The 20,641-nt window shown below is 47.6% G+C and overlaps 2 protein-coding genes across 4 annotated transcripts; one reads left to right on the top strand and one right to left on the bottom strand.

Annotated features, from left to right (window-relative positions):
- Window positions 1–3,555, top strand: LOC110527169 (sciellin-like). The gene is made up of 5 exons (XM_036951289.1): window positions 1–155; window positions 1,388–1,456; window positions 2,183–2,288; window positions 3,003–3,105; window positions 3,207–3,555. Exons 1-5 carry the CDS (start codon window positions 127–129, stop codon window positions 3,221–3,223), a joined length of 324 nt encoding a protein of 107 aa, XP_036807184.1. The 5' UTR covers window positions 1–126; the 3' UTR covers window positions 3,224–3,555.
- Window positions 3,556–8,416: 4,861 nt separating this feature from the next.
- LOC118941019 (transforming growth factor-beta receptor-associated protein 1 homolog) lies at window positions 8,417–19,727 on the bottom strand. Of its 3 annotated transcripts, none has more exons than XM_036951132.1 (12): window positions 19,296–19,727; window positions 17,210–17,959; window positions 16,791–16,985; window positions 15,647–15,801; window positions 13,957–14,195; window positions 13,605–13,790; window positions 13,084–13,141; window positions 12,717–12,860; window positions 12,339–12,497; window positions 11,658–11,817; window positions 10,277–10,725; window positions 8,417–9,966 (listed from the first exon to the last, which is right to left on the bottom strand). In XM_036951132.1, exons 2-12 carry the CDS (start codon window positions 17,895–17,897, stop codon window positions 9,775–9,777), a joined length of 2,625 nt encoding a protein of 874 aa, XP_036807027.1. In that variant the 5' UTR covers window positions 17,898–17,959; window positions 19,296–19,727; the 3' UTR covers window positions 8,417–9,774. The 3 variants fall into 3 exon arrangements, with proteins under 3 accessions (XP_036807027.1, XP_036807026.1, XP_036807025.1); XM_036951131.1 differs by having other exon boundaries at window positions 17,210–17,917; XM_036951130.1 differs by having other exon boundaries at window positions 17,210–17,920; window positions 19,296–19,726.
- Between the last annotated feature and the right edge of the window lie 914 nt (window positions 19,728–20,641).

The raw sequence follows: 20,641 nt of genomic DNA, 5'->3' as shown, positions 1-20,641 counted from the left end.
CCTCCAACAACTCCACCACCACCACCTCCAACAACTCCACCACCACCTCCAACAACTCCACCACCACCACCTCCAACAACTCCACCACCTCCAACAACTCCAACAACTCTACCACCACCACCTCCAATGCCCCAAGTTGTAATCAGTGAGATCAGGTACTTCTGACATAATGAACATTGATGATTGGCAGTATGCATTCAAAGTCATGACAACAATGAACAGTTATTTTATTGTGTTACTGTTTCCTTTGTTATGTTCTTACTTTTTAACTCTGCACTGTGATTATTATTTGACCCTGCTGGTCATCTATGAACGTTTGAACATCTTGAGGAACGATCTGGACTTAATGGCCATGTTCTCTTATCTCCACCCAGCACAGCTGGAATTTTCTAGATGTATGATATGTTACGAATTCCAATTTGTTGTGGCTAACGTTGGCTAGGTGGCTAAAGCTAATGTTAGCTAGGTGGATAACATTAGCTAGGTGGCTAAAGCTAATGTTAGCTAGGTGGATAACATTAGCTAGGTGGCTAAAGCTAATGTTAGCTAGGTGGATAACATTAGCTAGGCTAGGGGTTAGGGTTAAGATTAGGAGTTAAATTAAAAGGGTAGTTGCAATGTTGCTAATTGGCTAAAATGCTAAAGTTGTCCATGATGAGATTCAAACACGCAACATTTGGGGGTTTGCCTTCATAGCCTTCTGTCTTATGTAACCACACCCAAGGTAACATATCATACTGATTAGAGTCCTGGAATTACTTTTACTATGTTACGTCTAGTCTATGAGACCAGGCTGTCACAAGGGGGAAGATTTGTTTTTGGAATTCTCTAAATATTTCCAAAACAATTCATTTCCATGTTGGCTCTATGCCAGGAAATGCTGTTCTCCGGATTTCAAATTCTCCAAAAAAGTGTTTAAAATTCTAAAATAATGATGAATATCTGATGAATTCTAAAATAATAATGAATATATGAATTCTAAAATAATAATGAATATATGAATTCTAAAATAATAATGAATATATAATGAGTTCTAAAATAATAATGAATATATAATGAATTCTAAAATAATAATGAATATATAATGAGTTCTAAAATAATAATGAATATATGAATTCTAAAATAATAATGAATATATAATGAATTCTAAAATAATAATGAATATATAATGAATTCTAAAATATTAATGAATATGAACTAAAAAAGGGTTTAATGTATCTTCTTGCCCTTTATGACTTTAAATAACTTTTATCTCAAAACTGTGATTCCGATAAAATGTGTCCGGAGATTTGGTCAACTGTCAGATTTGTCTAAAATCCTAAATGAATCAGGACTGAGCAGGGTCAGCGACACCATAACGACCCTTCTTCATTCTCTCCTCTCTCAGCTTAGAGAACAGACTCCCTGACCCGCCCTCTCTGACTCCAACCCAGACTCTCCTCTCCATACCGAACAGGTCAGTCCTGACTCCAACCCAGACTCTCCTCTCCATACCGAACAGGTCAGTCCTGACTCCAATCCAGACTCTCCTCTCCATACCTAACAGGTCAGTCCTGACTCCAACCCAGACTCTCCTCTCTAGTCCATACCTAACAGGTCAGTCCTGACTCCAATCCAGACTCTCCTCTCCATACCGAACAGGTCAGTCCTGACTCCAATCCAGACTCTCCTCTCCATACCTAACAGGTCAGTCCTGACTCCAACCCAGACTCTCCTCTCTAGTCCATACCCAACAGGTCAGTCCTGACTCCAACCCAGACTCTCCTCTCTAGTCCATACCTAACAGGTCAGTCCTGACTCCAACCCAGACTCCCCTCTCTAGTCCATACCCAACAGGTCAGTCCTGACTCCAACCCAGACTCTCCTCTCTATACGTAACAGGTCAGTCCTGACTCCAACCCAGACTCTCCTCTCTATACCCTCCCTGACTCCAACCCAGACTCTCCTCTAGTCCATACCCAACATGTCAGCCATGTGTTTTGTGTTCATGTAGCCAATACATTTTCTGTCTGAACAGTCAAAATAAATGTTAAAAAATATTATAATGTGTAAATGAACACTGTATCAGGACTGTGTTTGTCTTATCGTCCTTGAACATCACAGGTGCTGACTCTGCACTCAGCAAAGCTGTCACTATTGTGTTCTCTCTATCCCCAACTCACTACTGCCCTCTGCTGTACAGGAGTGTGACCAAGGGCCTGTGTTCGTACTGCTGTAAACCGATGGTGGCTGGAGCCAACATGATCCTGGAGGATCTACAGATCTACAGCCACTCATCCTGCTTCAAGGTAAAGCAACGCACCTGTCTATTCAACACACATCTACACGTCTATCTATAGTGCACTACTTCAGACCAGGGCCCATGTGTATAGCGTCGACAGCCCACGTCTATCTATTCAACACACATCTACAGTACGTCTATCTATTCAACACACATCTACACGTCTATCTATTCAACACACATCTACACGTCTATCTATTCAACACACATCTACACGTCTATCTATTCAACACACATCTATAGAACGTCTCATGTCTATCTATTCAACACACATCTACAGGAAGTCACACATCTTCCACATAGTTGTGCTGTAGTGATAACTGGATATGTCCTCTAGATGTGTATCATGTGTGCAGTCAGTCAGTCAATCAGTCAGTAGGCAGTCAGTTTGATTTTTTATTTTACCTTTATTTAACCAGGCAAGAACAAATTCTTATTTTCAATGACGGCCTAGGAACAGTGGGTTAACTGCCTGTTCAGGGGCAGAATGACAGATTTTGTACCTTGTCAGCACGGGGGTTTGAACTTGCAACCTTCCGATTACTAGTCCAACGCTCTAACCACTAGGCTACCCTGCCGTTGGCAGTCAGTCAGTAGGCAGTCAGTCAGGCAATCAGTAAGCAGTCAGTCAGGCAGTCAATCAGTAGGCAGTTATTCATGTGATTCTAATAATCTGTCTCTGAACCCAAACTGTATGTAACCATCTTCCTCTCCTCGACAGTGTGAGGTGTGCCATTGTCCTCTAGGAGACCTCCATGTAGGAGACAGTATGTGGCTCCACAGAGGGACAGTGCACTGTGAAAGCTGCTTCAGCACAGCCAGAGGTGTGTTTGTGTGTGTGTGTGTGTGTGTGTGTGTCCGTCCACAAATCCGTCATGCTTTGCTGGCTTGGCTCTAATCCAGTCCTGTACGGGTTTCTTTACAGAGAAGTATCTCCTCTAGGGAAGGATGACAGAACGCTCACGTCGCCACGGTAACACAGACAGAACAAAGAGACACCACTTCAGAAGTCAGAAAAGGGACACATTGTTTTTACATGGGTGGATCTGGAGGTTGACGCAACAGTAAATGACATTTTATAATGTAATCTGGATCTATAATCTTTATACAACATCTCTTGCAAATTATTGTCACATATAGAATCAGATCCAATGACCTGGATGGATTCTTTATGTACTTCTTTATGTACGATTTGTTAAATCACATTACAATATAACCACCAACTGATGTCAGCATGTAGTCATGTTTATTAAAATGGACATCTTCACATGTTGTACATTCCACCTACATTGATTTACAAAGCAACAAACTAATATATATACAGTATATACACATACATTTATAAAATACATCAGGAGAGAGACAGAGAGATAGAGCAGGAGAGACAGAGAGGGAGAGAGCCAGAGAGATAGAGAGAGCCAGAGGGAGAGAGCCAGAGAGATAGAGCCAGAGAGAGAGAGCCAGAGAGAGAGAGCCAGAGAGAGAGAGAGAGAGAGATAGATAGAGGGAGAGAGATAGAGAGGGAGAGAGCCAGAGAGGAGGTTTGTTTAAGGTCATGTTTAGACACATGATGTGTTATTGGTGCCAGGGGAGAAGGCAGAAGACAGTAAGTACTTGTTTGTGCAGAGTAAACCACTGCATCCCAAAAGACACCTCATTCCCTATATAGTGCACTACTTTAGACCAGAGCAAATGACACCCCATTCCCTATATAGTGCACTACTTCAGACCAGGGCAATTGACACCCCATTCCCTATATAGTGCACTACTTTAGACCAGAGCAAATGACACCCCATTCCCTATATAGTGCACTACTTCAGACCAGGGCCCCATTCCCTATATAGTGCACTACTTTAGACCAGGGCCCCATTCCCTATATAGTGCACTACTTCAGACCAGGGCCCCATTCCCTATATAGTGCACTACTTCAGACCAGGGCAAATGACACCCCATTCCCTATATAGTGCACTACTTCAGACCAGGGCAAATGACACCCCATTCCCTATATAGTGCACTACTTCAGACCAGGGCAAATGACACCCCATTCCCTTTTTAGTGCACTACTTTAGACCAGAGCAAATGGCACCCCATTCCCTTTATAGTGCACTACTTCAGACCAGGGCAAATGGCACCCCATTCCCTATATAGTGCACTACTTCAGACCAGGGCCCATGTGTATAGCGTCGACAGCCCAGGCACTAACAGAAGGAAGCCTGGAACCAAAGTTAAAGTTGTTATTCAACATGTAACAATGTTAATTTAAAAAATGTAAATCTTGAAATCAGACGTCACTGAAATGATCTGAGAAGTGACGGAAAAGATGGGTCCATTTTGAACATCCATCCAGAGATGACCATACAGAAGGATGGATGGCCCTGAAGCTGTGTGAAATGGAACCCTGTTCCAGAGATGACCATACAGAAGGATGGATGGTCCTGAAGCTGTGTGAAATGGAACCCCGTCCCAGAGATGACCATACAGAAGGATGGATGGTCCTGAAGCTGTGTGAAATGGAACCCCGTCCCAGAGATGACCATACAGAAGGATGGATGGTCCTGAAGCTGTGTGAAATGGAACCCCGTCCCAGAGATGACCATACAGAAGGATGGATGGTCCTGAAGCTGTGTGAAATGGAACCCTGTTCCAGAGATGACCATACAGAAGGATGGATGGCCCTGAAGCTGTGTGAAATGGAACCCCGTTCCCTATATAGTGCACTACTTTAGACCAGACCCATTATGTGCTCTGGTCCAAAGTAGTGCACTACATACTAAATAGGGTGCCAGACAGTGTTAAAGGTGTTGTCCACTGACATCATCTCCTCCAAAATGTGCCACTCTCGGGGGGGGCGGAGTTATTGTAATTAATGTGTCCAATCGGTACACCTGACCTAGTTATCCTGGCCAATCACTGTGCATGGAACCAGCCACTGGAAGTCAGCCCTGCCCACAAATACACTCCTGGCTTTGTTTACACAGGAATGATTATTTTTTTATTTTTGTTTTCCCCAAATATCAGAGGAACAACACCTTTGGCGTTTTAACAAAACCTAGAAGACTGCTCAGTCCGGTATTCTACACTTCCCTCTTTCAACGATAACAAAAAACAAACATCATTTAGATCTTCAAATCGAGTAACGGACAGTGATTCATTCCTTTATCAAGTAACAGAACATTAAGTGCCAATAGGGAGTCAAACCAGTAGTGGAGTACGGAGGGAATAGAGAGCCAGACAGCAACACCTTCATCTACAACATGTAGAGTCATATCTGGCTGTTTCCAGTCACATGGCAGCAGTTACGGTGTGATCAGTTACGGGTGTGATCAGTTACGGGTGTGATCAGTTACGGGTGTGATCAGTTACGGGTGTGATCAGTTACGAGTGTGATCAGTTACGAGTGTGATCAGTTACGAGTGTGATCAGTTACGGGTGTGATCAGTTACGAGTGTGATCAGTTACGAGTGTGATCAGTTACGAGTGTGATCAGTTACGAGTGTGATCAGTTACGAGTGTGATCAGTTACGAGTGTGATCAGTTACGGGTGTGATCAGTTACGGGTGTGATCAGTTACGGTGTGATCAGTTACGGGTGTGATCAGTTACGGGTGTGATCAGTTACGGGTGTGATCAGTTACGGGTGTGATCAGTTACGGGTGTGATCAGTTACGGGTGTGATCAGTTACGGGTGTGATCAGTTACGGGTGTGATCAGTTACGGGTGTGATCAGTTACGGGTGTGATCAGTTACGGTGTGATCAGTTACGGGTGTGATCAGTTACGAGTGTGATCAGTTACGGGTGTGATCAGTTACGAGTGTGATCAGTTACGGGTGTGATCAGTTACGGGTGTGATCAGTTACGGTGTGATCAGTTACGGGTGTGATCAGTTACGGTGTGATCAGTTACGGGTGTGATCAGTTACGGGTGTGATCAGTTACGGGTGTGATCAGTTACGAGTGTGATCAGTTACGAGTGTGATCAGTTACGGTGTGATCAGTTACGGGTGTGATCAGTTACGAGTGTGATCAGTTACGGGTGTGATCAGTTACGAGTGTGATCAGTTACGGTGTGATCAGTTACGGGTGTGATCAGTTACGGGTGTGATCAGTTACGGGTGTGATCAGTTACGGGTGTGATCAGTTACGGGTGTGATCAGTTACGAGTGTGATCAGTTACGGGTGTGATCAGTTACGGGTGTGATCAGTTACGGGTGTGATCAGTTACGGGTGTGATCAGTTACGGGTGTGATCAGTTACGGTGTGATCAGTTACGGGTGTGATCAGTTACGGGTGTGATCAGTTACGGGTGTGATCAGTTACGAGTGTGATCAGTTACGAGTGTGATCAGTTACGGTGTGATCAGTTACGGGTGTGATCAGTTACGAGTGTGATCAGTTACGAGTGTGATCAGTTACGGGTGTGATCAGTTACGAGTGTGATCAGTTACGAGTGTGATCAGTTACGGGTGTGATCAGTTACGGGTGTGATCAGTTACGAGTGTGATCAGTTACGAGTGTGATCAGTTACGGGTGTGATCAGTTACGAGTGTGATCAGTTACGGGTGTGATCAGTTACGGGTGTGATCAGTTACGGGTGTGATCAGTTACGGGTGTGATCAGTTACGAGTGTGATCAGGACGGGTGTGATCAGTTACGGTGTGATCAGGACGGGTGTGATCAGTTACGGGTGTGATCAGTTACGGGTGTGATCAGTTACGGGTGTGATCCCAAACGGCTAGAGGTCCTGGTCAAATGTAGTGTATTATATAGGGAATAGGGTGCCACCTGAGAAACAGACAGACACAACACCCTTCACCAACAGAGAAACAAACTGGATATCATAGAGAAGAAGAACAGAGAAGTAAGTGTGTGTGTGTGTGTGTGTGTGTGTGTGTGTGTGTGTGTGTAAAAGAGGAGTTTCACTTAGTCTGTGCTCATCAAATGGTCTATTGCAAAATCCATCAAAAAGTTTGACATTTCACACGTTTTAAAAAGACAAAATAGTATTTTTGACCGATAAATCAGTTTGCTATAAACCAGCAGCGAGCAGGGTGAGAACAAAACAACTAAAGCCTTTAAACAGACAGACTGCATTGCATTGCGTTTTCCCTTTTCCTTTTTTTCACAAAACGCTCATCTGGTTTTAACGCGTCGACACAAAAACTAATTAGATTTTACCGGCTAATTTGCATAATTGAAGGATTTCCCTGTAAATCCATGTGTTAATACAAAGGCTGATTTCCTGCTTTGTTCGACCCACACTCACGTTGTTCACTGATCGACGTGAACTGGGACAGGACCATAGAGATGGAGAGAGATCATTACTTGGAAATAACACTATTTGCTTGGACTTTGTCACTGAGCGCTTCCACCATTTTAAAGTAGTCAACTGGACAGCGATTCCTATGAGATGGGAGCGATCGGTCAATGATCAGAGAGCATCGTCTTCTTCAAATTTGTTTGCTTAGTTTTGTAAATGGCTTTAAGCTATATCAAAGCCTTGTAGTGGCCACAACAAATGAATGACAAGATTTGGTTCAAGACCCCGGGCAATGCAGGTGGAGGTAAATCACTAATATTAGCGATACACTTTTTCAAACATAAAAAAAAGAAAATGTACTACTTTAAAATGGTGATAGACTCAATGGTGCTGCTCATGCTGTCACTGATGCCATAATGGGACAGATACAAAGCCGAGAACTCTATAAATAGGACCTAGCTTAGCCTGAGTGCCAGTCTGTTTGTGTCACCATGACAACTCCTTGTCACTCATAGTCATGCCAAAAATAATTGGCTTGACTAATAGCAATGAAGTTGGCATGAGCGCGAACAGATCTGGGATCAGGTTAAACGTTTGCTTTGGTCAGTGAAACATTAGCCAATTCTTCTGTTTTCAGTGTTTTAGCATTTCACATCCCATAGAGCTGGGGTCATGTTCATCCGGGAACACCGAAGCAAAATGTTTCGCAGTGGAAGAGGAAAACAAGTTTGTTTTTCCAAGATGGCTCAGCTAGTCCCCGTCACGTTTTCTTCAGTTTGGTGCCTAATGAATACGGCCCTGGTCTGAGCTGAAACCAGCGAGCATCAGGTTAGCTGGATGTTTCAACCTCACCTTGGTTAGCAAAATGAAAACCAAAACATTGTTTTTTTTTTGCTTGAAGGCAGAGAGACAGTTCTTAAGTAGTGTGGACACAAGGTTCGGGAAAGGGGAGCAGGTTGGAGGGGTGAGAGAGAGTGTGTGCAACACAGCATAACATTTAGCAACAATTAGGAACGCTCCTGGCTGTGAACACAGCCTCACTGGGGAATCATCGTCTTCAAGTTCAGTCTCAGATACCAGCAGCAGAGAGGAGCCACTGTAGTGAAGGAGGAGATGTCTAACTGGTCTGCTTGTACTGTGTTCTGCAGTAAGACCCTCCCCAGGGATAGACTCAAGCTCATCTCAGGTTTGGGCCAGGACAGACATAACAGAGGAGGGGTTCAGCTCTAGACCAGGACAGACATAGCAGAGGAGGGGTTCAGCACTGGATCAGGACAGACATAACAGAGGAGGGGTTCAGCTCTAGACCAGGACAGACATAGCAGAGGAGGGGTTCAGCACTGGATCAGGACAGACATAACAGAGGAGGGGTTCAGCTCTAGACCAGGACAGACATAACAGAGGAGGGGTTCAGCTCTAGACCAGGACAGACATAACAGAGGAGGGTTTCAGCACTAGACCAGGACATAACAGAGGAGGGGTTCAGCACTAGACCAGGACAGAGCAGAGGAGGGGTTCAACACTAGACCAGGACAGACATAACAGAGGAGGGGTTCAGCTCTAGACCAGGACAGACATAACAGAGGAGGGTTTCAGCACTAGACCAGGACATAACAGAGGAGGGGTTCAGCACTAGACCAGGACAGAGCAGAGGAGGGGTTCAACACTAGACCAGGACAGACATAACAGAGGAGGGGTTCAGCACTAGACCAGGACAGACATAACAGAGGAGGGGTTCAGCACTAGACCAGGACATACATAACAGAGGGGTTCAGCACTAGACCAGGACAGACATAACAGAGGACCAGGACAGACTGTAGGTTTCACTTCAATGTTAAAGTCATTATGGATGGATGTGGAGTTTAGTTCTTGTTGTAGAACTTCATTCACAACTCAGTCGGTCATCAGTCTCCCTGTTGTTTATGCATGGTGGCACTGGAATAAATACCTTCCTTCCTTCATTCACAAATGAACGAGCGCACACACACACACACACACAGTAGAGAAGTGTGGTCAGCTCTGTGTTTCTGAGTATGCTCCAGGGCTGCTCCCACTACGCTGGACCACGGTAGCCATGGTAACCTCTGTGCTTTTATTCCCCATAGTCATCATCTGATGTGACCCCCCCCCCCCCCCCACCCACCCAGATGCAACCAATCACAGCCCGGGCTGCTGCTAGGCTCCTCCCGTCACACTGGCTCTGGGCGAGGCTTGGGTGGTGATGGTGGTCAAGGGGCTTCATGTGTGGTTGTTGCTATTGGCTAGTTGTCTCCTGGTGGGCGAGTCTCGTACCACCCTCTGGGCGGCACAGTGTGTGTGTACGGGCACGCCTCCTGGAAGACACACACAGTCCGGCTCGCTGAAGGTGTTGTGGCACAGAACACACCCCTTCTTCTGTGATACCAGGACGGGGCTCCTCCTCTGCTTCAACTGATGACACGACAACAAGGCCACAGTTACATCTCACCTTCATCACGACTCAGCAGAACGTAGGAGCAATTACAAAGATTTAAAATCAGGAGAGCTTTTGTCGTAAACACATAATGCAGAGTTGTGTGTGTGTGTTGTTGTGAATGGGTAGATATTACTGCACTGTTGGAGCTAGAAACACAAGCATTTCGCTACACCCGCAATAACATCTGCTGAACATGTGTGACCAAAACAAATTTGATTTGATTTTGTGTGTGTGTGTGTGTGTGTGTGCGCGCGCAGTGTGTGTGTCGCGTCGTTCCAATCTCACCCTGTCGTGCTGCAGCTGTAGGTTCTCTGACCTCGCCAGCCCCAGTGCAACCTGGGAGGTGCGGCAGGCGTGCATACTCCCCCGCAGGGCGCGTCCGAGGAACGGGCGAAGCAGCTGCAGGGACCAGCCTTCAGGAAGCAGGTCCAGCACGCGCACAGCGTCGAACACCTCCCCGTGCCGGTTTAACAGGTCCACCGCTGCCATCTCCAGCTCCCCGGTGACCGTACTACTGGGAAGGTCCCGGTCCAGATAGACCCCCAGGAGGAGGTGGAAGAGGCTCTGCTGGTAGGCCGGGTCCCGGGAGGCGGAACCCCACACGCAGTAGGCCTCAGCAGCGGGGAAGTCTTTGAGCTGGTGCACCAGGATGTGTAACGCCTTATCGTGCTCCTCTAGTTTCCCGTGGAGCGTGGCTCTCTCCAGAAACAACTGGTCACATTCCTGGATCTTACCTGAGGGAGGGGGAGACAGAGCCATAGGTCATCGTGGATAAAACCAGGGTTATAGCAGGTTATAACCATGTCATGGACAAAACCAGGGTTATAGTAGGTTATAACCATGTCATTGTGGATAAAACCAGGGTTATAGTAGGTTATAACCATGTCATCGTGGATAAAACCAGAGTTATAACCATGTCATGGATAAAACCAGGGTTATGGTAGGTTATAACCATGTCATCGTGGATAAAACCAGGGTTATAGTAGGTTATAACCATGTCATGGATAAAACCAGGGTTATAGTAGGTTATAACCATGTCATCGTGGATAAAACCAGGGTTATAGTAGGTTATAACCATGTCATCGTGGATAAAACCAGGGTTATAACCATGTCATCATGGATAAAACCAGGGTTATAGTATGTTATAACCATGTCATCGTGGATAAAACCAAGGTTATAGCAGGTTATAACCATGTCATCGTGGATAAAACCAGGGTTATAGCAGGTTATAACCATGTCATCATGGATAAAACCAGGGTTATAGCAGGTTATAACCACGTCATCGTGGATAAAACCAGGGTTATAGTAGGTTATAACCACGTCATTGTGGATAAAACCAGGGTTATAGCAGGTTATAACCATGTCATCATGGATAAAACCAGGGTTATAGCAGGTTATAGACATTCTGTCCTTTTTGGAGGACCCCATTATTCTGCCAGGAAACTAAATGTAGTGTATTGGTATTATCTCATGTTTAAACAGGAACAATACTTCAACTGGACGAGATCAAACTAAAATGTTGTTTAAAAAAGTGGACATCAACAACATTGGCCACATCCAAAATTACACCCCATTCCTGATGTAGTGCACTACTTTTGACCTGAGCCCTGTGCACTGGATACGGAATAGGGTGTAATTTGGGACACATTGACAGTGGACAGCTCACCCAGTAGTAGTTGGACGCGGTACAGGCTGGACTCCCTGAGGAGGAGCTGGAGTTTGTCCCGGGCTACTGACACCTGTTGGTCCACTGGGGGGGACTGAGACAGGAGAGACAGGACTCTGTCTGTGTACTGCACTGCCAGGTGGGTGTGGAGCTTCTCTTTCTACAGAGAGACAGAGTTACATACAGTTGACAGAGAGAGTTACATACAGTAGACAAAGACAGACAGCGAGAGAGAGACAGAGAGTTACATACAGTAGACAGAGACAGAGAGAGAGACAGAGAGAGACAGCGAGAGAGCGAGAGACAGACAGCGAGAGACAGCGAGACAAACAGACAGAGAGAGACAGCGAGACAGAGAGAGAGCGAGAGAGAGAGACAAACAGACAGAGACAAACAGACAGAGACAAACAGACAGAGACAAACAGACAGAGAGCGAGAGAGAGAGAGACAGCGAGACAAACAGACAGAGAGAGACAGCGAGACAGAGACAGAGAGAGAGCGAGAGACAGCGAGACAAACAGACAGAGACAAACAGACAGAGACAAACAGACAGAGACAAACAGACAGAGACAAACAGACAGAGAGCGAGAGAGAGAGAGCAGTAAAGACCAAGCGCCAGGGATAGTTGAAGGAGGTAAATCGTGTATGGAATATGTTCTGAAGTCCTGTGTATGTTCTGACCTGTATCCGTCGGCCCAGCACCAGGTGTTCCAGGTAGAGCAGCAGAGCCTGGCTGTGTTTCCCCAGGTACGTGATGACGTCGTCTGGGTTCACCTGGTCCTTCTGCTCCTTAACCTGGTCCTGACCCACCGGCCTCCTGGTGAAGATCTGCACCCCTATCTACAGAGACCACAGATAAACACCCGTAGAATTACAATGAGGAGAGTCTTCTTTACTCCTGCGGGTATATCCAAAATGGCCGGCAGTCGACATCATTACTTAGTTTCTGCTAGAACTTAGGGCCCTGGTCAAAAGTAGTATACAATATAGGGCCCTGGTCAAAAGTAGTATACAATATAGGGATTAAGGTGCCATTTGGAAACGCAGACAGAACCGTACCGTCTGGTCTCTCTGCAGGGCCCAGTCCGCATATTTCCACACCAGGTCCGGGTTGGAACAGAAACCCAGGAAGTCCACAATGTACTCATACAGGTCAGACCTGGTAGAGTCCTGAAGGTCCCCATTCACTATCCGTACCCACAACTACAGGAGGAGAGACAGACATGCATCTTACAACCCCATAGACATTTCATTACAATTCATATTAAATTAATAATCAAGATAATGGATTGGATTTATAGGGCTTTTCATCCTAGGTGCTTAAGATGTGGCCAGGTTTGATTAGATGTATTTGCCATATAAAGGAGCCATGGTGGTACGGTCACCGTGTTCAAACTAAGGTAGTGTACAGTAGTAGCATGTTTACCTGTAGAGCAGCTGAATCCTGGCCGTTATAATGGTAGAGGAGGCCTAGTGCAAAGTACCTGATACACAGGAGAAAGATAACATAAAAAACACACTCATTACACACTTTAAAGGCAATAGCATAGCAGGCTACTTTGAACGCAATATCTTAGTGCCCACTAGGCTAACCATAGTAGTGCCCACTAGACTGGGCTAGCTGTCGTACCCGCTAGGCTAGGCTAGCTGCCGTACCCGCTAGGCTAGCTGCCGTACCCGCTAGGCTAGCTGCCGTACCCGCTAGGCTAGGCTAGCTGCCGTACCCGCTAGGCTAGGCTAGCTGCCGTACCCGCTAGGCTAGGCTAGCTGCCGTACCCGCTAGGCTAGGCTAGCTGCCGTACCCGCTAGGCTAGGCTAGCTGCAGTACCCGCTAGGCTAGGCTAGCTGCAGTACCCGCTAGGCTAGGCTAGCTGCAGTACCCGCTAGGCTAGCTGCAGTACCCACTAGGCTAGCTGCAGTACCCACTAGGCTAGCTGCAGTACCCACTTGTGGTGTTTCTCTAGCCAGGGGGCGCTGTCTGCCAGTAAACAGGCGTTGGGGGAGGCCAGCAGGTCCAGAAGACTCTCGTGGTCCTGCTCAGCGTACAGCTTCAACAGAGCCGTGTCCACGTCCTCCCGGCAGCCGTTAGCCCCCTCCGTGCTTCGCACCTCACCCAGGTACGTGATGAGGAACCTAGAATAATAATAATAAATAATAATAATAATAATAATAATAGCCATTTAGCAGGCACTTTATTCTGTATTTTACGTACAGATGGTCCTGGGAATCAAACCAACTATTATGGGGGTTGCAAACATCATACTCTGCCAACTGAGCTACAGAGGACCACATCTCTTACCTCTTGCACCTCTGGACCTTGTCCTGGTCCCCCTGCGCCAGGTGGTTGAGGTCGGCGAACCCGTGGAGCGGCGGGTGGCAGCGGGCGAAGGAGGAGGAGGCCGGGAGGAGGAGAGGGTAGAGGGAGATCAACTCCCGGACGTCCAACTGACCTGTCCTGAAGTGTTCTTTCGCTTCGAGAAACTGAAGCTGTCCAAACTGTATGAATCCTGCTTGCTGGAGGATTCTTCTGTGCAATATCTGAGGAGGAGGGGTGAGGGGGGGTATCATGAAAGAGAACGTTAAAGATGCATCACATCTCATCCCTCTTATTCTATATTTTACATTTCATAAGGACACAATCACCCCAGTTAAATGAGTCACCTGGGAACACACGATGCATCACTGTCACAATAACTCCCTGGGCTGTACTCACAAAAGACCAAAATAAACTATAGAAATAAACTTTTTTTTTGTTATTTAAAAAAAATTATGACCCCCCTTTTCTCCAATTTTGTGGTATCCAATTGGTAGTTACAGTCTTGTCCCATTGCTGCATCTCCCGTACGGACTCAGGAGGCGAAGTTCGAGAGCCGTGCGTCCCCCAAAACACAACCCTGCCAAGCCGCACTGCTTCTCGACACAATGCCCACTTAACCTGGAAGCCAGCCGCACCAATGTGCCGGAGGAAACGCCGTAGACCTGGCGACCGTGTCAGCTTGCATTGCGTCCGGCCTGCCACAGGAATCACAATGGGACAAGAACATCCCTGCCCGGCCAAACCCTCCCCTAACCCGGACGACGCTGGGCCAATTGTGCGCCGCCCCATGGGTCTCCCGGTTGCAGTCGGCTGCGACACAGTCTGGACTTGCGCTGGCTTAGACCCCTGCTCCTCTAGTGGCACAGCCTTAGACCCCTGCTCTACTAGTGGCACAGCTAGTGCTGCCTTAGACCACTGCTCCACTAGTGGCACAGCTAGCGCTGCCTTAGACCCCTGCTCCACTAGTGGCACAGCCTTAGACCCCTGCTCTACTAGTGGCACAGCTAGTGCTGCCTTAGACCCCTGCTCCACTAGTGGCACAGCCTTAGACCACTGCTCCACTAGTGGCACAGCTAGCGCTGCCTTAGACCACTGCTCCACTAGTGACACAGCTAGCGCTGCCTTAGACCACTGCTCCTCTAGTGACACAGCTAGCGCTGCCTTAGACCACTGCTCCACTAGTGACACAGCTAGCGCTGCCTTAGACCACTGCTCCACTAGTGGCACAGCTAGCGATGCCTTAGACCACTGCTCCTCTAGTGACACAGCTAGCGCTGCCTTAGACCACTGCTCCACTAGTGGCACAGCTAGCGCTGCCTTAGACCACTGCTCCACTAGTGACACAGCTAGCGCTGCCTTAGACCACTGCTCCACTAGTGGCACAGCTAGCGATGCCTTAGACCACTGCTCCTCTAGTGACACAGCTAGCGCTGCCTTAGACCACTGCTCCACTAGTGGCACAGCTAGCGCTGCCTTAGACCACTGCTCCTCTAGTGACACAGCTAGCGCTGCCTTAGACCACTGCTCCTCTAGTGACACAGCTAGCGCTGCCTTAGACCACTGCTCCTCTAGGGAGGCCTAGAAATCAGCCTTTTGATCATCTGTTTTCAGCTAGTGGAGAGTATTGACAAGCTCTCTAGCAGAAACACTATTTGTGGCAGACAGTCTGTACCTGGAACTTGTCTTTGGGAATGTTCCTCCTGGCTCCCTCAGTCAGAGCCAGGGCCTCCTCCACTCTGTGTCCAGCTAGCAGCTCCTGAATCTGTCTCTCCAGGGGTAGGGGCACCAGCACGTACACGGCCTTAGTGGAGGCCAGAACCACCTTACCTATAGGGACAGAGACAGTTAGGGACAGAGACAGGGGACAGAGACAGTTAGGAACAGAGACAGGGGACAGGGACAGTTAGGAACAGAGACACAGTTAGGGACAGAGACACAGTTAGGGACAGAGACAGGGACACAGTTAGGGACAGAGACAGTTAGAGACAGGGACACAGTTAGGGACAGAGACAGTTAGGGACAGAGACAGTTAGGGACAGAGACAGTTAGGGACAGAGACACAGTTAGGGACAGAGACACAGTTAGGGACAGAGACACAGTTAGGGACAGAGACACAGTTAGGGACAGAGACACAGTTAGGGACAGAGACACAGTTAGGGACAGAGACACAGTTAGGGACAGAGACACAGTTAGGGACAGAGACACAGTTAGGGACAGAGACACAGTTAGGGACAGAGACACAGTTAGGGACAGAGACAGGTACACAGTTCGGGACAGGGGTAGGGGCACCAGAACATACACAACTTTAGAGGAGGCCAGAACCAGCTTACCTACAAACCACCGACAGGGACTGGTCACAGTTAGGTTTAGGGACAGGTTTAGGGACACGGAGGGGTCAGGGTTAGGGACACAGACAGGTCAGGGACAAAGACAGGTCAGGGACACAGACAGGTCAGGGACACAGACAGGTCAGGGACACAGACAGGTCAGGGTTAGGGACACAGACAAGTCAGGGTTAGGGACACAGACAAGTCAGGGTTAGGGACACAGACAGGTCAGGGTTAGGGACACAGACAGGTCAGGGTTAGGGACACAGACAGGTCAGGGTTAGGGACACAGACAGGTCAGGGTTAGGGACACAGACAGGTCAGGGTTAGGGACACAGACAGGTCAGGGTTAGGGACACAGACAGGTCAGGGTTAGGGACACAGACAGGGTCACCATCTCTTCAGCCATAGATACTGTAGACATAGGTCTACTGAGGTAAGCCAACAAGGCTAGACATTTAGACTAGTGTAGGGGAGCCATGTTGGCACCTTCAAAGTCCTGTAGGATGTGTCCGTCTCTGAAGGAGAGGGTCTGTTTGAGCTGCTGGTCCAGCATACTGTGGATGGTGACGAAGCCCTCGTCTAGCGCCACCACATAGGGAAAACACACAGCCGCTCCCATCACACTCTCTGACCAGTTCACTGGAGCACGCTGGGATATACCCTCTGCATTGGCAAACATACCTGAGAGAGAGACACAGAGAGAGAGACACAGAGCGAGAAAGAGAGAGAAGAGAGAGAGAGACACAGAGAGAGAGACACAGAGAGAGAGACACAGAGAGAGAGACACAGAGAGAGAGAGAGAGAGAGAGAGAGAGCGAGAGAGCGAGCGAGAGAATACGTCACTAGTGATATGTTAGTAATAAGATCTACTGATAAACAATACAGCTGCTGTTGTAATGACTCACCCAGGCCACCAGGGGCAGCCAAGAGGAACTCCTCCCTGCCGATCCTCTTGACTATGGGCTTCCTCTCCTCGCTGTCATAGGGAAACAGGTCCTGCGCGGCCCCTGTGCTGTAGTTAAGGATCATGTACTGCGTGGAGAGGGCCAGGCACAGGAAGTAACCGTCCAGACTGACCGCACACGGCTGCTCCGGCGTGTTGACCTCTTTCACCAGCTGCACCCTGTCCTTGTAAACCATGTATATCTGTACGGTGCGCCGCCGGGCCGAGAGCACCCCGATCTCCACGCAGAACGGGTCCCCGTTCACCGGGTTCTCGTTGACGCAGAACGCGGCCACGCCCTTAATCTTGGCCCCGCCCGAAGGCACGGGTTCTAAGGTGATCATGTCAATAACACTAACTGTAGCGTCACAGAGCACAATGATGCGCTCTAACGCTGACGCGGCCTTCAGGGCCTCCACGGGCTTTTTCAGGCCCAGGTACTTGAACAGCAGCTTCTGGACGGTGTAGGATAGCATCCCCTTGGTCGTGGCATGCTCCTCTAGCAGGAAGTGATGTATGAAGCAGTCGTTGGTGCCCACGTACAGGTGCTTGCCGCAGCACTCAATGCACTCAATGTTGATGCGGGCCTTGTCTCCCATCAGGAGCTCCCGCTCCACGGCAGGGACCAGCTCAAATGCCTTCACACTCATCTTGAAGGCACAGCACACATCTACTGCAAGAGAGGAGGAGATCAGGTCAACACAGACATCGCCTGCAAGAGGAGGAGGAGATCAGGTCAACACAGACATCTCCTGCAAGAGGAGGAGGAGATCAGGTCAACACAGACATCGCCTGCAAGAGGAGGAGGAGATCAGGTCAACACAGACATCGCCTGCAAGAGGAGGAGGAGATCAGGTCAACACAGACATCGCCTGCAAGAGGAGGAGGAGATCAGGTCAACACAGACATCTCCTGCAAGAGGAGGAGGAGATCAGGTCAACACAGACATCGCCTGCAAGAGGAGGAGGAGATCAGGTCAACACAGACATCGCCTGCAAGAGGAGGAGGAGATCAGGTCAACACAGACATCTCCTGCAAGAGGAGGAGGAGATCAGGTCAACACAGACATCGCCTGCAAGAGGAGGAGGAGATCAGGTCAACACAGACATCGCCTGCAAGAGGAGGAGGAGATCAGGTCAACACAGACATCGCCTGCAAGAGGAGGAGGAGATCAGGTCAACACAGACATCTCCTGCAAGAGTCAGGACGGTAAGATCAGGAGAGGAGGAGATCAGGTCAACACAGACATCTACTGCAAGAGTCAGGACGGTAAGATCAGGAGAGGAGGAGATCAGGTCAACACAGACATCTCCTGCAAGAGAAGAGGGGATCAGGTCAACACAGACATCTCCTGTAAGAGCAGAGGGGATCAGATCAACACACTGTGGATGCGTCCCGATTCTCCACCCTTTTCCCAAAGTGTGCACTTGCACACTTACAGGTTATTTCTGTAACAATGGTGGAAATTTCCTTCAGCCAATGCTTTTAAATCCATGCACACTTTAGGAGAAGGGTGGATAATTGGGATCCTGTAAGTGCAAAGAAACAGTCTTTCCAATAATATTTTACAAACTCTCACTGAAAGTCCCAATTCCAAGGCTAGTGTGGAATCAGTAGGAGCAGGAACTTTTCCTGATCACGTGAACGGACGTGGAAAAACTCTAGGGCCTAACTAGTTAGCTAGGAGGATACCGCAATAATGGTACAACTAGAGACTTCTAGCAATTATCACTTGACAGTTAGCCATCATGCTAGCTAGCCTAGCTGGCAACAAACCATCATTTCTAGAGAAATTCTGGGGCACTTTGATTAGCAAACCCAGAGCCAAAAATGGGTTAGGGTTACCTAAATGACCTAGCAACATCATGCAAATATTGACTATCCGTTGTGGAAGTAGAGCAATGACTGAAGTAAAGTAAGCTCTCCAGCTAATGTTAACCAGTTTTAGCAGCTAGCTAGCTAGCTGACTGGCTGTATGTAACAAGCTACTAAGCAATGACTCAGGCTGTCATTATTGGCAAATCGGTGCTGCTGTTTACTGTACAAACCTTTCAAAAGCAGCGATTTACATGTCCATACAAAGACGATAGCTAGAAGCTGTCATACCACCAGCCGTAGCCACTGCATATCTAGTATAGGAGACGCCGATGTACCACGGCCTTCCTGTCTTTTCACTTCTCAATCTCTCCACTCCCTTCGCTGCTAACTGCTTGCTAACCGCTAGGGAGAGCTGCCGCTACGTTTTCAGATCGAAGAAGGTCATGAGGAGGTTGTGCTTCCTGTTTACAATGCATTGGGGCAATATATGCATATATTGACAAAATACATGTCTTTCCGCCCTAAAAATGGGAGTTGTTGTCCACAAAGCGGCAGTGCGGGCTGTTTAGCTTCCAACTATCCTTTCTTTGGATTAGTGGAACTTATATTCGATCAAATAAACCTCACGTTGCAAATAAGACATTCATTTTATTTTGACCAATTTGTTGACTAACACTCCTTGACCTCCATACAAAAACCCGTTGCTTGGTGGGCGAAAAAACGGCACCTGCTGGAGGGAGACAGATTTTCTTCCTGGTTGGTGGGAGGAGCAATAGAAGGATGGGCTCATTGTAATGGCTGGAATGGAGTTCATGGAACGGGGTCAAACATGGAGTTTCTACGTGTTTTGTCCCGTTCTATGGCTCTATTCCAGACATTACAATGAGCCCCTCCTCCTATAGCTCCTCCCACCATCCTCCTCGTGAGTATGCAATTGAGATTCTCCCAGACATTAAAACCAGATTGGGGGCTAAAGAGCCTGCCAGCTTGTTGTCCTAACAAACGGAAATGAGTTACCTGTGGTTCCTTCAGCCATTCCTATGTTGAAAATAAGGTCTGAGGTTAACACAGGTTTAGGAGATCTTATTCGTTTTGTGAGATAATATCAGTCAGTTAACATGACCTTTATGAATTATGAAGCCTTGACGTGCTTTTGATTACACAAATGCTTCAAAATTCACAAAAAGTGACATTAGCTGATGAAAATGATCAAATTGAACAAAATGTACAAGATCTCATAAGCCTGTGTTTTACCACAGACCTAGTTTTCACAGTTTATCCAAACTGTCGAGCATCCCATTAATACCTGCATGAACACCCCCCACCCCTCGAGCATCCCGTTGGTTACTGCATGAACTTCCCCAATCAAGCACGCCATCTTCATGTTTGCATGACACTTTTGATATTCTAGATTTCCTCTGATTGTCTATGCGATTAAAAATTGACCAATAGAAGTATAGAGAGGGGTTCCTAAAGATGCAGGAATGCCCACATGCAGGAATGCCCCGAATTGCGGGCTGCAATTACACTTTTCTCGTCCGTCTGTCCAAGAAAATGAAACAGTTTAAACATGTTT

This window comes from Oncorhynchus mykiss, chromosome 18, assembly GCF_013265735.2.
Source record: "Oncorhynchus mykiss isolate Arlee chromosome 18, USDA_OmykA_1.1, whole genome shotgun sequence".
Lineage (NCBI taxonomy): Eukaryota > Metazoa > Chordata > Actinopteri > Salmoniformes > Salmonidae > Oncorhynchus > Oncorhynchus mykiss.
This window is presented reverse-complemented; position numbering and strand designations above follow the sequence as displayed.